Source organism: Epinephelus fuscoguttatus, linkage group LG3, assembly GCF_011397635.1.
Source record: "Epinephelus fuscoguttatus linkage group LG3, E.fuscoguttatus.final_Chr_v1".
Lineage (NCBI taxonomy): Eukaryota > Metazoa > Chordata > Actinopteri > Perciformes > Serranidae > Epinephelus > Epinephelus fuscoguttatus.
In genome coordinates, this window is record NC_064754.1 from 27023500 (window position 1) to 27039424 (window position 15925).

Sequence of the window (15925 nt, forward strand, 5' to 3'; positions counted from 1 at the left end):
GTGTGAGCAGGTGTCAGCCGTGTTGGGTAAGTCTCCAGTCTTATTGTTGTTGTTGCATTTGGTGACTTTGGGTTTCTGAGCAGAAAGAAATGCAAGTATCCAACAATCTTTATTCTTAAGTACCATCATTTTTAACAGTATAAATAATGAACAAAGAAGAATAGACATGCATGAGATCAATGCCATACAAACCTTAAAATGCACAAAAATGTTACTGCAAAGAAGTTCACAGAATCAAAAGTGGAGAGTAAAACAAAGCTGATGGAAAAAAAACAATGTTTGGACTGAAATCTTAACGTCTACTGCGTAAATAAGAAGAAATTAAAATAACAGGTAAACCAGACAGTGTAACAACTGCTGATATCAGTGCTTAAATGATTAGTCAGTTATTTTGGTCAAGTTAAACTTCATCAAATACAATATGTGAATTTGAGATTTAATTTTTTTTCTAGTACTTGTAAATTTAATCTTTTTAGGGGTTGGACCTTTGGCCAAACAAAATAATGATTAATGGGAAGAATAGCTGACAGATTAATCAATAATGTAAATAATCGTGGTTGTGGCTCTAGTAAACATTAACAACAGTCCCTCAGTGCCTTGTGTGACGGCCTGTTACAGCCTAATCTCGGCTTTTCGCACTCCGAGAGCCTGTGAACATCTCCATCTGCGGCGCTGCAATGTTTCCTCTCTGCAGAGGGACTGGTCACAGGCTGGCAGAGGGTCACTGCTCCTGACATGGTGATCCAGGGTGTCCCAGGGGAGCTCAACAGAGCTGAGGTCAGAAAAGACAGCCAGGCAGCAGAGAACTGACTAAGCATAGCTTTTTTTTTTCCTCGTAGTGACCTACACCTTGAATTAAGGACTTTTGAAAAAGGTGACCTGTTATTAGTCCAGCTAGCTCTTTTGTAATTTCAGTCCAGCCAAATTACATAAAAATATGTTCAGTCTGGTATCTAGTCACACAGATAGTTTGGGTTTTGCTAGCCTAGATTTTTAGATATGCCTCTGAGACTTCCCAGTATAATACTTGTTTGTTGGTTGTGTTTTGTAGGATAATGTGCAGTGTTCACAATGCACAGAGCAAAGTGCTACACATTTCAGCTGCATGAATTAGAAAATAGAATTACCACCTCGCGGCTGTGTGCCTCCGTGCACCGGTTAAGTTGCACTTACAGTTTACTTCCATGTCTGTGAAAACGTGGATGCTTCACACACATCATCTTCTCTGCAGCACAGAAGATCTGTACAATCAGTACAGTTTCAAAGGGAACACCGCAGATTGGTGTGACCAATTCAATATCTAACCAAATGTCTCCCCTTCTGTTCCTGAGTTATAACATTGAGTAATGGCCAGAAAGTGTTTTTGCACAACATTATGATTTCACAATGAAGTTGACCTTTGGTATATAAAAGGTCATCACTTCATAATTGTATCCTATTAGACATCAGTGTGAAATTTTTTCATAATTAGTGTTTAAATTCCTGAGTTATGGCTAAAAATCTTTTGAGAGGTCACAGTGACCTTGGCCTTTGACTCCCAACCACCAAAATCTAATCAGTTCATCCTTGAGTCCAAGTAGATGTTTTTGCCAAATATGGGGAAATTCCTTGAAGGTGTTCTTGAGATCATGTTCATGAGAATATGGCAAACAAGGTCACAATGACCTTGACCTTTGACCTCCAAATTGTAATCATTTAATCCCTGACTCAGAGTGAAAGTTGGTGCCAAATTTGAATAAATTCCCTCAAGGCATTCTTGAGCTACTGCTTTCACAACAATGGGACGGACGGACAGCAACCTGAAAACATTTAACCATTACAGTGTTGCATTTTAACCGTTTCGATTGATGTCTTACCTTTAGACTAGTCGACTAGTCTAAGTTTAAACTTTGTTTAAATGTCAAGGAAGGTAGGTCCTTGAATGGAATCCTTTTTTGTGCTCACAGCATTGAAAAGTTATTTGTAAAAAATCAATAGCAACATTTTTTCAAAGAGAAAAAAATGTCCCCACTGCACTGGATAAACCACAGTCTAGTCTTATATTCAACTTTGATAGCCTTTTTGATACCACAGGAAAAATGGACAATGAGGGCATAAAATGTACATGAAAAGATTAATATAAAAGGCTGTAACATGACTGAATTCCAAGTTTTCTTTTTTTGTTTAGTAGCAGAGAACAGAATGACTATAGTAAACATGAACAATAAGAGAGAGCAAGAAAGCACGGCTGGTATTGGTGTAGAAAATGAGTACTGAAATAGTTTCAAATATTCAAGAATATGTATCAGTAAATCAATATTTTTGACAACACTACCACAGACCTCACAATGAAAGGTCTTCGGTGAAACTACTTTCTTCTGTCAAAGAAGGTACATGTCCAGAGCAACTTGGACATTATATCTGGAGAGAAAACTGCTGTTGAATGTTTAAAATGTAATTTGTCAATGCTGTGAACAAACACAATCAAAATTCCATTTAGCTCTATCGTACTGGGCTGGAGGCACCAGCATCTCGAGACATCTCAAAATCTAACCTAAAAGCATGACCATCTGCCTGACTAGATACAACTAGAAGTAAAAAAAAAAAAATGTTTTCTGTAATTTAGGTATAGTAACCCTTTAAGTAAAAGTGCAGCTGATGACTTTGTGAACAGTGATATGCAGTTTTGCAGTGTACAAGTTTCATGCCTGTTCAAGTGCTTGAAATAAATTAAAATTTAGAGAGAAAAAAAATCCACAACCCATAACTATATTCATAACTATATTCATGTCATTCCAGAACAGTTTCTTTTTTCCCCATCAGCAGGTTTCAGTGTTTACTGACCAATGTATTGCAGAAAAAAATGATTGAGTAGTTCCCCAAATGCGGTTTCCTCTTTTGAAGTCCAAATGTGACCAAGTGTTCAGTATTTACACACAACTATTTACACCTCATGACAAGATACATACAGCATATCTTCACAACAAAAGAGTACTTCATACACACCAGGATTGTGCATCAGAACCTCTGGAGTGAATCATGTTGTCTTGACGATCCAGTAATTAATAAACAATGTCCCACAACAGCTGCACATTGTCTGTGCATGTCGAGCCTTGAGAGCTCGTCTGTTTTCCAGTGGAGGTATAAAGTCCATTACTGAGGTTAAATGGGAGAGCTGGGCTGTTTGTCTTGAGTTCTCTTCCTCTTTGACGCTCTCTCCGGTACAAAAGTCAACATTTATACACAATCGTTTAGTCTGTCGAGCAGGCGGTGATAGTGCTTTGGGAGTTGCTAACAAACATGATTATAAAACATTCCACTGTGTAAAACATCCAGCGTGCGCTGAGGCTGTCCTCACTTTGTTTGTCCGCAAAAGCTTCTATAATCGTAAAGTACATTCTCAGTTTGTGTCCAAGTTTGAGTCCTTTTGTCCAAGAGCTGGGTAGCTATTATACCATGCTACTGAATGTCTGGATTACTAATACAAATTATTCTAAAATACAGGTGGTAAAAAGTTCAATGTGCGCACATGCTCCGAGCGCCAACTGAGGAGAAATTAAAACCCTACAATCTACTGTGCTTTAAACTACATCAGACTGCATACTGGCTCGCTTGCCCCAAACACTGATTAATTAGGCAACTTTTCTTCGCAGCATAGTCCTTTGATGTCACGGTAAGTAACAGATTCTGTCTGTCACACAAACCCAGTAGGAGTCAGCGTGAGGGGAAGCAGGTCTGGCAGCTGTGGAGTGGAGTCATGGAGCGTTATCTCCAGTTTGATTGCTTGGCTTTGTGCTGTGCTGACGCTAGATTTCACATTCATATTTGAAGCCGCGTATGTACACATGGGTGTGTCTTTGTGTGTACCCTGTTGATGGGCGCACACATCTGTGTCTCTCGATGTTTTGCTGTCCTACCTCTCCAGTCTGATGTTGTGCGTGTCTCAGAGGTGGTCAGCAGGATGAGGCACTGATCTTCTCTGAGATGTCGGGGTCGGACTTGGCCACCAGGAAACGTAGGCGACCTCCTCCCAGACGAATCAGATCCACCGCGCTGCGAGGAGCATGGGGGAGGAAGAAGAGGGAGAAAGACGAGAGTCCGGTTACATGAAGCTCAGCAGAGACAGAGTAAGAATGACCTGTCTGGGCTCGTGCCAATCAATCAATCAAAGTAATCAATTGGCTTAAGAGGCTGACAGCCATGGGTATGGTTAACACTGTGGGTCCTGTCATCAGAGTCAGTATCACCCAGTAGTATCATTAATCTCCATCAGCCCATTGTTCTGGTCACACAGAGCACCACTGGAGTGTCCTCTGTACCTCTGGTAGTCTGCTCCTATCAGACTGGTCCCGTTCACAGCCAGGATGCGATCTCCGATCCTCAGTCTGCCGTCGGAGGCAGCAGGTCCGTCAGGGATCAGAGTCCGGATGTAAATGCCTGGAGCGTTGAGAGGAGTGTGCTGCAGGGGGGACAAGTGTTAGAGTATGTACAATATGTGTGTTCATTATGTAGGTGAACATCTGGTAGAGTTGATTGCCAAATTTATACTGCAGCCAATGAAAATACTTAGAGCTCTATTTCTGCTCCTAAACTGCTGTAAAACTTGTACAGGACACTTGAAATGTTACTATCAACAGTTTAACTTCTATATCAAGTATATAAGGTATAATAAACTGCAGACAACCAAAGCACACATATGTCTGCTTCATTCTGTTACCACTTAAAGGATAACATAAGCATTTTTCAAACTGTACCCTTTTTTCCCATGTTTCTGTGTCTAAGTGTCCAAGACATCAAGTTTTGAAATTGCCTATATTGAGTGAGAGGCCCGTTGCTGGCAGTGGTGAAACATGCTGCAATCTAACCACTCCGGCATGTACACAATGTTAAATTATGTCCACTAAAGGTGCGTGTTTTTGCCACTGACAGGCTCAGATTGTTATTCTAAGTGTCTGATAAAAGTATGGAGAGGATCTTAGAGAGATATAACTTTTTTTTAAAGGGCAAGATCCTCTAAAATCGTTATTGTCAAACCCACCATTTAAGTAAGCGGCAATTTTATCATCATAAAGCACACTTCATTCAAACTCGACTGAAACAAAATACAGACAGTCATGGTTTGTCTTTCCACTATTCCAACAATCCCCATCTCTGGTTTGGTTAAAATAAACCCTTAATTCACCAAGTTAGATATGTAAATATGCTGGCTCTATACATGCTAAAATCACTCTTTATTTAAATAAAGTCTGGTGGGTTGGGCGATAGCGATTTCAGGGCCGTTTCTCATTAAACAACATCATCTTACTCTTTAACAGAAAGTTGTATTATAATAGGAATCCTTAAATAATCCATAATGTCAGACATAAAGAATTATAATCTGAGCCTGTCAGTGGCAAAAACAAGCATTTTTAGATACAAAAACATTAAAATATACCAAAGTTACCCTTTAATGTTCACTGGGGAAAAAATAGACTAAAATATTCAATGAGCAATGTCACTGGACAAAGCTTAAACAGAGGATGTTTAGTAATTGATGAAGTAATTGATGAAGCAAATAACAGTGTTTTCCTTAGTTATATATTAACCTCAGGTTTATTTTTCATGAATTAGGAAACCTCACAGTCTATTATATTACGGCTCACAACATGGCTACTTACTGGATGGAATGAAAAGCTGTGTTCATATTGGTATCCGTTTTGTAATTTGTTTATTATTATTATTGTTTATTAGTCGCTAATCATAAAATTAATAACCTATGTTTTTGATAATTTATTAAGCAAACATGCTATACAGTTCCTTAGTGCTGTTTCTCAAATGTGGGGATTTGCATCTTTTCTCTGTCTTATATCACAGTTTGAAACTTATTTGTTATTACTAATTGAAAAGAACTTCAGACCTCTTATGTCCAAACTGTTCTTTCAGGAAGCTAACTTTAGATGGTCGAGCACTGAGACTGTCTTATTAACAATGTAATTAGGGGTTTATAACACTATATAATTTCAAAGCTAATATAATTTTTATTAATTTATCGATGTTGTGTTATTATCTCCTGTGAAGCATCCATAAGTCTGTCAAAAAGAAAAAAACAAACAGGTGAAATTGTATAAAACATGTCTTCATGGGAGGAATACATGCGAGAGCCCCTTAATTGCTATAATTGTTGAAAATACTGCACAGTAATAAACAGTTTCAATGTCCTTATAGCTGCCTATAACTACGTTATGATGTGTTATAGAGTATTTATTACATGTACTGCTTACAAATAATAAGTAAGTGGGGTTGAAGTAAAGTGTTAATAGAGTATTCTGCAGTTTCCAGTGGGCTCAACAAACCACATGCATGTTTACAGTTTCTTAATATGTTGTATTTAGGTGCATGGTATTTGTGCATCCACATGAGAGGACACTCATAAATTGCAAAAATAATTATAATTCCCTGAATATTGTCCCATCAGCATCTATCAATATTAAGGGATCTAGTAAATTATGATTTTGTCAATATGGAGTTCTAAAATCTGTCCTCAATACAGCTTAAATATGTTTGTGTTGTTAACATATTCTACTGGTAAAAGTAGTAAACCACAAAGAAGAAGACACACTGCTGAAACCCTGACTGACAGGTAAGAATGTAAAATCTGTTTTTAAATGTCCGTCTACTCACCAGGCCGTCTATAAGTCCCATGCCCAGTCCGTAGGGTCCCTTGTCCAGTTCCACTACAAACACCACACACAAGTCATCAGGAAGGGGAGGGGCGCCAGGGGAGGATACAGGGAAAGGAAACTCACACCCACTAATACACCCTGCAGAGGACACGGACACCCAAATGCACAAAAACACACACACACACAGGGTCTCGCTATGGGGTTGGACAAACAGAGGAGGTCTTGCTGTGCAGAAGACAAACACACAGATACTGAGACCATGCTACAGAGCTAATCTGACACACAAACATGTGCTTCTGACGAGAGCCTGCAGATGTCACACTCACTACACTGTAAGGACCGCACGAGAGACACACTGCTGTCATGTGAGGCACAGAGCTGACCAACGAGCTCCAGCATTTCTACTACAGAACTGCACAAAGAAAAAGTGCACAGTTGAAGCAGCATTCATCAATTTCTGGCCACTGGAGGACAGAGGAACCCCAAAACAGTATGATCATCTTATTAATGTTTAACATATTAGCTAACAATTGCTCTCTTAAACGTCACAGCAACACTATCTCCAACTGAAATTGGTCTTACAGGACATGGTGATGAATTTAAGTCTAATATTAGCTCTAGTTTTGGCTCTTGCACATTTTTCACCAGCTAGTAATTTGCTTTCCTGCCATTAGGTGCTCGGCAGGTAGCGTGCAGTGCGTTTAGCAGACGTTTTTGCAGAAAACTGCTTGCTGCAGCTGGAAACTGATAAGAGCACTGCAACTGATGATCATTCTTTGTTTGGTTCAAGGCGACAAGTGACCTCTTATAGTCACTTAATCCAAAATATAATAATTGAGATGAATGCAGTTTGAAGTAAATTTAGAATGGCACAAATTCTGTGCAGGTGTTGTTAACATATGTGCTGTTGTCTTTCAGATTTACTGAGTGAGGACACACAAGAGAGTAGGGCTAGGTATTGTTTGAAAAATGATGATACCAGCACCAATACCAGTACCCTTAAACTGATACTACTGCATTTGATACCTTTTTTTCCTTCTTCATTTGACAGTCATCATGTAAATCGAAGCATTTAGTTCACAGATTTAACTATTTTTGAACATTTTGGTGACATCTCGACATGCTAAATGGGCAACTCCATCAAATACACTGCACTCGCCTTCGACAAACCACAGACTGTATGAGTTGTTGTAGCTGCTGTGGTAGTAGGTAGTGCACCAATCACACATCCCAAGAAGAATGCTTGTGGTGATTGGTTGCACATAAACAATTCAAATAGTCATTTTTGTCTAGCTTTGGGTAAAAAAAGGATCAAGTGCAGCTATCATTTGAATGGAGAAGTTTCAATTGTACTTAGTTATGGGTAATTTCAGTCAATTATGGTATCGAGTACCAATACCCAGCCCTACAAGAGAGAGAGAGAGAGAGACTGAGCCAGCCAGTATCCAGTGTAAAGTGTCTTCTAGTAGAGTGTTAATATTTGCTACATCTTGTGCAGTGTGTTTTCTGTATTTATTTACTGATAATATTGTGTAGGGATGCACCGATATCAACAAAACATCATTCAAACTGAATTTAAATCAGTTATTAAATGGATGGAGTGTTTGTCATGATGTGACAAATGAACATTAAATACAGTTTAATTAATGTTTTTCCGCTACGAGTCAAATTCATTCAGTCACAGCTCAGTTTTTACAGTAAACTCTGACCTAATGTGACCCTAAATACAAAATCTTCCAATGACTTCCCTGCAGTGTGATACACAGATTTTAAATTTGGGGAAAATATAGCATTGGTACCATACTGACAGAGCCCCCGAGCTCAGGTGTTTTGAATCAGAGAAGGTTGGATCGGTGAATCCCAAATATTGTGTATAATGAATTAACTGCAAGGTTAACAATTTAAACTGCAGATTTGGGGCGGACAAAATAACAGAAACACCCAAATTTAATTATGTGACTTAGTATAATAACCCTACAGATAAAATACGATTTGGGTGAAGCTGTCGATGTGTCAGGCCACAGATTGTAGTGTTTCTGTAATGGGTTCCATTATACTGCTCATGTGTTCCTGTTATTTTGTCCACCTCCTGTATGTTGTTCAGCCTACCCTCTAGCCCGTTGGTGATGAGTCCATTGGCCTTTTTACACTCTGCCACAGTTCTGCTGGTGCAGCCGTTAGTCTGGGTGTTGGGGCCTATGATCTGCCCTCCTCCTCCTCCTCCTCCTCCTTCTGGGTACAGCGGGGTGTTGGGAGGGGTTAAGAGGCAGGACGGGTCTGGATTTGCTGTGCGAGTGTGGTGGATGATGCCGTTCCTTCTGAGGCTGTGTGTGTGCGATTGGCCTGGGGGTCTTTCCCGTCCTCTCTCCTCTCCTGTCTCTGCCGTCACCTCGTCCCCAGGTACCCCAGAGCGGGGACTGCTGTGGGCCGGAGGCAGCAACTCCCTCTGTGTCGGGATGGGACAGAAAGATGTGAGAAGACAGGATGAGGTCTAAAACGAGGGTGCAACGATTAGAAAATGGTCAGAAAATAAATATTCCCGTTGTCATTCTCTTATCCAAAGCTACATTGCTGCAGTACACAGAAAGCTTTGCTCCTACATAACATTCAAGTTAAAATAAATTAAGATATTATAATTATTTAATGGACAAAATTAACTATTTAACATATTTGTGAATGTATATGTGCTCCTGTGTGTGTGTATATGTGTACATATGAGGGTGCAGTAACACTAGGGATTATGGTCTAGTCAGCCGTTCCCACTAATTAGACAGCCTAAAGACTAATCAGATTAACCATGATTTAACCATGTCTAGGTTTCTGTGAGTGAGTATGTGTATGTGTGTGCGGCTTGGCTGGAGTAGAGGGTTTTTGTCTTTCATTTATGGGATTATGAGGAACTCCTCAACAACCACAGCTGCCGAGGCACATGGCCTGGATTACTGCTAGGTGTGGGTATCTGACAGTGTGCAGTATGCTGACCTGAACGTCAGGCCAGTCAGCTGTGTTGGTGCCGTTGGAGTGCGTGTGCACACCAGGGGCGCTGGTGTGTGTTTGCGTCTTGGTGCGCAGCCCCCACAGGTAGTGGCGGATGTAGAGCAGCTGTCTGTAGATGCTGTCTTCAACGCACTCGCTGTCCAAGTCCACTCTGAAGCCGGCACTGGGCAGCACTATGGGAGGGTGGTTCTCAAAGCTCTCCAGGAGGTCCACTAAACACACACAAACCAATGGTAACTCACCTACACACACATGCATTGTTACAGGCCTGATCTAGGGTTGCTTGCAGCTTTCACACCCAACATTCCTTCTAATAATTCCTTTATTTCAAGCTAACTAGAGCTGCTAGCTGCTTGTTGTATTTACATGCACACTAGTATTCTCGTCATGATCAGGTTTTGGAGTATCACAGTTAGGTGTTCTCACATGTACACATCATATCCTGGTCTCAGTGATCTACATAAGCTCTTATCCCTGCTTTTTTAGAAACATGAGTATGCTAGCTGGAGTTAGAAACCAGCCCTGCGTTCCAAATCGCATACTTCTACTAAATACTTTTAGTATGTACTGCAGCTGCCCTTAAAAAGTATGTAGTGTAGTATGCAGTATGCATGCAGTATGCATACTATTGGGACACACGACATCCGCCATCACATCGCTCCCTGAACTCCGACCCTCTTGCTCACTTCCGCCGCCGTCCGTAGCGCCACATTTGAATATTTTGTGTTGTTGTACTTGGGAGATGCAGCAAATCTCCTCTCGTCGAGCTCGCCAGAGTCGTGCATACCGTCAGAGGTGCCGGAGAGCTCTGTTGCTGTTATGTCATAATGTATGTTGTTGTTTCTAATAAACTGACGTGTTCACGCAAACAGTCCCAAGCCTATTATTAGTGACCTGTCTACTGAACTAGTCACCAGTAGGCATATTAACCCCCTTCACAAACAGCTCTCTATTGCTGGCAGATGTTTGTTGTTAAATATATTTGCAGCTATGCAGCTGCTGGCACTATATTGTGTCTGCACGTGAAGCAGCCTTACATTCACATTACTTTTATTTGTAGTGTAACATACTTGCACATTCTTACTACATTACTTAATATGTGTTTGACTTTTAGTATTTATATATTTACCAGTCTATACTGCTCATACCTGGCCCATAGTGTATTCATATTTAATCATATTCATTCATTATTTATACCACACTTACACCACTGCCTGTACTTTTAGAATCTTCTATATTGTAGTCATAGCTGAACCCTAACATTGATTATACTATAATCACAATAAAGTTGAATGTTGTAACCGTATTCTTGCAAAACTGTATGATATGTGACAGTATATAATCAGATCATTGCAGTCCTAATATGTAGTGTCTTAGAATCTCAAATTAAATAAATCATGAAAGGAAGTGTGGGCATTGGTTGTACATGCAGCTCAGTCAGTGTGACGTAACTTCCGCTGTGCAAAGGATTGTGGGTCAGAATTAGCCTTGCGTCACCAGGCTCTTCGCTTGAAGAGCCTGGTGTCTATTCACTCTGAATTTTGTCTGGATTCTGGTTCCGGTCTAGGGAGTGGATGTGGTATTCACCAAATTCACCAAACTAAAAGTGTTCACCATAGTAAAACTTTAAATTCTGGCGCACCATCGATTTGGGGTGATGAGGGGTGTAAGAAAATCGATTAACTTAATGGCTTGAGGCTTTTCTTGTAAATTATATTCTTTAAATTAAAAGTTTCACCACATTTTTATTAGCTTGGTGCTTTTATTTTTACGGAAAGGCACATCCATCGAATTCCGGATCCTGTCTCACTCGCCCTGGTTCCGTTTCCTTACCAAAACGGCCACTAACGGCCCCAGACTAGGTCAGAATGGCTAAAGAAGCATGCTGACATGCATACTGCGAAATATGACCGGATATAGTAGAACATCCTGGTACTTTTGGCATACTACATCTGACATACAAAGTATTGGAACACACTAATTCTTTTCCTGGCATACTAAATAGTATGGTAGTATGGGTATTGGAACGCAGGGCAGGATAATGTGATATTTAAACATCTCATACAGGGGTCTGATCACTCTCCGTCTTGCCTTATATCGGACGGAACTGTCAACTCGTTACGATCAGTTTCTGTCTTCAGTCTGACACTGCGTCCACTCTGACTGATTTGTGTTGGGAAGGGGGATTCAGTTCTCCCTAACCAATCGGTAGAGACCAACGTGTCTGCCTGAATCTCACTGTAAGTGCTGTTTAAAAACTGTTTAGTCTAAAACGTGCATGATGACTAACCAAGCTCATAAATTAATAAGAACTACATCTGCGGGTAAAGGCATATAATAGAAGATAAATCTTGAATTTGATGAATCAATTTCAGATAATTTGAATGAAGAACGATTTGAATCTGTTGAATCGATTATTTGAATCCAGTCCTATACGTAGCCCGTGCAGACATGTCTCTTAACCCTAGATCTGTTTTACGTTTCCGCTGCAGACTGTACTCTTCATGTACGCAGGTTTGTTGTTTCTCACTGCTCCATCCAGCTCTGGCTGTATCTCCTCCTCACAGACAATGCACAGGAATGTCTGCAGCTGACTGATCATCCACAGAATGGGGTGGCTCACTGACATTTTCAGAACAAAAAAAGAACAGGCTGTAGTGTTTAAAAATAGTGGGTCTGTGCACTGAGTCCTAGTCGAGCAAGAATCGTCTGGTGACCAATCAACAGACTCCAGTGTTTCTAGCTCCACTTTTTGGTATTAAAACATTTCTGTTGGTGACATTCACAATTTTTGACAATGCAAATGCAAAAATATTTATGTAAAATATTCTAATGTGTAACAAACTGAACTGAACTGAACTGAACTGGACTGGACTGGACTGCTTGGTGGAAATGAGGGTTAAGAAACACAGGCCAGTATTCATTGTGCCTACAGAGTAAACTTTCCCTCCTATAGCATTAAGTTCAAATAAACACAAGAAGTTTGTGCTCTAGAGAAAGGATCAACACTCAGTGAAAAACCTAAGCCCTATGATAAGCTAATATGGCAAGGCTTAACTATACAAACCAATGAGCAGTGATAACTAGCATGTCTTTGGGGTCATCGGGTGGGAACCTCCTTTCACCAGTGTTTCGTCTAGTTGGTCCCACAACACCTCCAGGAGGCTAGACAGTGATCTCTAGCGTCCCAGAGACACTCCCCTAATGCCAGGTCTCACTGCTCCCCTCCCTGCACCAACCCAATAACCTCCTTTACCTTACTTACGCATGGCTTTATGTTGCCATCATTTTGTCAGTTCCACTTGCCTCGAAAATAAACTTGCATTCAATTACATTCAAAAATTCACACATGTACCTGTTCTGTAAATGTACGCCTCGTCCTCGCTGCTGGGTTGCCATGTTGGGACCGGGCCTATCTCTGCTGTGAGCTGGTACTGGGTGAGAATCCTGTGCAGCTGGACAGGTTTCAGAGCCGGGTGCTCACTGGACAAAGCTCGCCAACTCAACTGGACACAGAGACGAAGAAAGAAGAAATTCATCAGAAGTCCTGGGAGGTCCTTTTTTCAACACAGCCAAGCAATCACAGTGCGGGCAGTCACAAGTTGATCCTGGCTAAACCTTTTCAAAGACATCATAAATCAATAGATGATCAGAGTGACTTGCTTCATGAACCGTTCTATCGGATGTATTTAAAACAATCAAGAAAAATTGATTACAGCCCATCAGAGCTTTCCTGTTTTTATAAGATTACAGGATTAAGGCCCTGTCTGCATGTGTACAGATATTTTTTAAAAACAGATATTTTCCTCTTTGTTTTGGCCTCTCAACCAGTTTTAGGGCACCAAGACTGAGATTTCTTAAAACGCCTCCTGAGGTGCAGATTTTTCAGAAGTCCGTTAACTGTTCCTCTGTGTGAACATGTAAAACAGAGCTTTTGGGAAATGATGATGGAAACTCCTTGATTTGTACATGCCCATTGTTGATTTGTGTATAATCAGCATGTGCAAGAAACAACATTGATAGACTACCAGTTAGCTAATATTTTGTTAATGTTGCTTAGTCTTATAATTACTCAATTCTCAACCTCAGCGTCTGCAATTTGAAGTTTGCCAGAATTGACAGTTTTGGATCAGGCTCCAAAACATTTGCATGTCCAGAGCATCACTCGTATGTTTGAGTGAGCTCCTTCATCCTTATATCAAACAGGAATCATCAGTGATGAGATCTCCAGCAGGTGTTTTGAAAATGTTGGCAGTAGTCTTTACTATCTTTGTGACGAGGGGAGACTGCTGAAGACAGCCAACTGGGTTGTTTTTGTGTTCTACTGTGGACGAAGATATTTATCTGTTTTCAAAATTATCTGTATACATGTAGACTGGACCTAAGAGTCTTACAGCAGTACTTTGTACCTGATAGCTTCCATTCTTTAGGTTGATGCTAAACTTAGGGTGCTCCCACACCTGCCCTGTTTGGTTTGGTTAAATGGAACTCAAGTTCATTTAACCCTTAAGTGCAGTTCGTTTGGGCAGGTGTGAACACAGCAATCGCACTTGGGTGCACAACAAAACAACTGGACCGAGCCCCTCTTGAAGAGGTGGTCTCTGTCCAGTTACAAACAAACTCTGGTGCGGTTTGTTTGTGGTGAGAACGTGTGCTGACCTCGATCCGAACCAACTGCAGTCACATCAAGTATTGTTTGGGTGAAACAAGCATGAGCATGCTACAGTCCTGGAGGATTTGGCACATCCAATGCATCAGAACATTGTTTTCTAGTTGGAGCCGCACCTCGTTTTCAAACTGTATGGTTTGACTAAAATGAACAATGACAGCAATATAGTCCACGATAACCAGTGCTAAAATCAACCTGCGTAGTTGTCCCTCCATTGTGACATTAGAAAGATTTGCATTTATCTTGCAAGTGTACTCTTCTTCAACGTTTTGTTTACTTCCTGGGTTTTTCCCACATGGAAATTCTAACCAATCAAGAGCAGCTTTCTCACACAAGGATTTTATCTGGTCCACTTGCAAATGCTGCCGTGAGAACACGAACCAACTCTAGGTAATTATGCAACGTTGTGACAAAATTAGTACCTGATTCAGACCAAAGCAAGACAACTCTAGGTCTGAAAGCACTTAAAACATTAAGTTTTTCCTGATCATTTCATAAAATTGTGGGTGAAATTGTGTGTGTGTAGTACCTGTGTGAGCTGTTGTGGGGCCGTGGCCAGTATGGACACAGTGCTGTTGAGTTTGGTGAAGAACTTTTCAGCCAGATGTCCCAGACCAGACCTGCTCGCCCACTCCATGACCATTCGCAAACACGCCTGAATCTGCAACACCTTCGAGCGCTGGAACCAACCCCGAGATGGACCTGTGCACACACACTGATGTGAGTGGATCGTAAAACATTAAAGACACTGCAGTAGATTTCTATTGGGTGTGTGCATGTCTGAGAGAAAGACAGACTACAAAAGAGACCGTGTGAGTTTGTCTGCATGTGTTGTACAACAATACAGACATTAATTTTTAAGCACGTTGATACTGAAGTCAATGAAACAATCCTCCTCGCATAATACAAATCGACTGCTGCAGCAGGGCTCAGCTGACAGCAAACCAGCACACAGCCGGCGTTCTTCACTCTGTGTAATCCTTTCTCTCTCCGTATCACAGAACTGAAAGGACGTTTTGAGTCAAGTGAAGCATGTGGTAAGTTGAAATCTGGCATTTGTCAAGATGGTGTCCCATAGTTCGTCAATCTGGCGTTCCATTACCTCACTGCAGCTATAATTCCTATTTAAGCTTTCCGAAATACCCCCCAATGTGAGCTCAGGCCTCCGCTGGGTTTTGGTACAAACAATGACAAACAACTGGACTAATGCCAATGATACCTGAGCGTCTCTGCAGATGCAAAGCAATATCTTTTTCTTTATTTGGTTGTATAATCAGGGAGTATGTGCAAAAAAAAGTAGCAAGTTAGCAAGCAGACACACAAAACACAATTAGTAAAAACACACTTTCCACATACAGTAAATACAAACTGCAACGAACAATGAGCCCCACGGTAACATTTCAATTATACACCCAAGCCAACACAACACTCTCCCTAGTCAGCCTCCGTACCTACACAATAACTGTCAATTACTTCATGTAAGGCTGCAACAAACTATCATTTTCATCATCAATTAATCAGCCAATTATTTTCTCAATCAATCGATTAATCAGTCAGAAAACAGTGAAAAATGTCTGTTCACTTTCCGAGATGCCACCAACAGTGACATCTTCAAATT

The 15925-nt window shown here is 40.8% G+C and overlaps 1 protein-coding gene across 3 annotated transcripts in view; it reads right to left on the reverse strand.

Moving 5' to 3' along the window:
* Nucleotides 1–103: 103 nt before the first annotated feature.
* Nucleotides 104–15925, reverse strand: part of radil (Ras association and DIL domains) — a 36740-nt gene continuing 20918 nt past the window's right edge. For 2 of the 3 annotated variants that reach the window (XM_049568857.1, XM_049568839.1), the window contains 7 exons: nt 14837–15009; nt 12994–13144; nt 9624–9850; nt 8751–9087; nt 6640–6779; nt 4299–4438; nt 104–4032 (listed from right to left, as the gene is read on the reverse strand). In XM_049568857.1, the coding sequence (XP_049424814.1) occupies nt 3933–4032; nt 4299–4438; nt 6640–6779; nt 8751–9087; nt 9624–9850; nt 12994–13144; nt 14837–15009 (1268 nt within the window). In that variant the 3' untranslated portion in view covers nt 104–3932. The remainder of the gene's footprint in view (nt 4033–4298; nt 4439–6639; nt 6780–8750; nt 9088–9623; nt 9851–12993; nt 13145–14836; nt 15010–15925) is intronic. The other variant, XM_049568847.1, reaches the window with a different exon arrangement.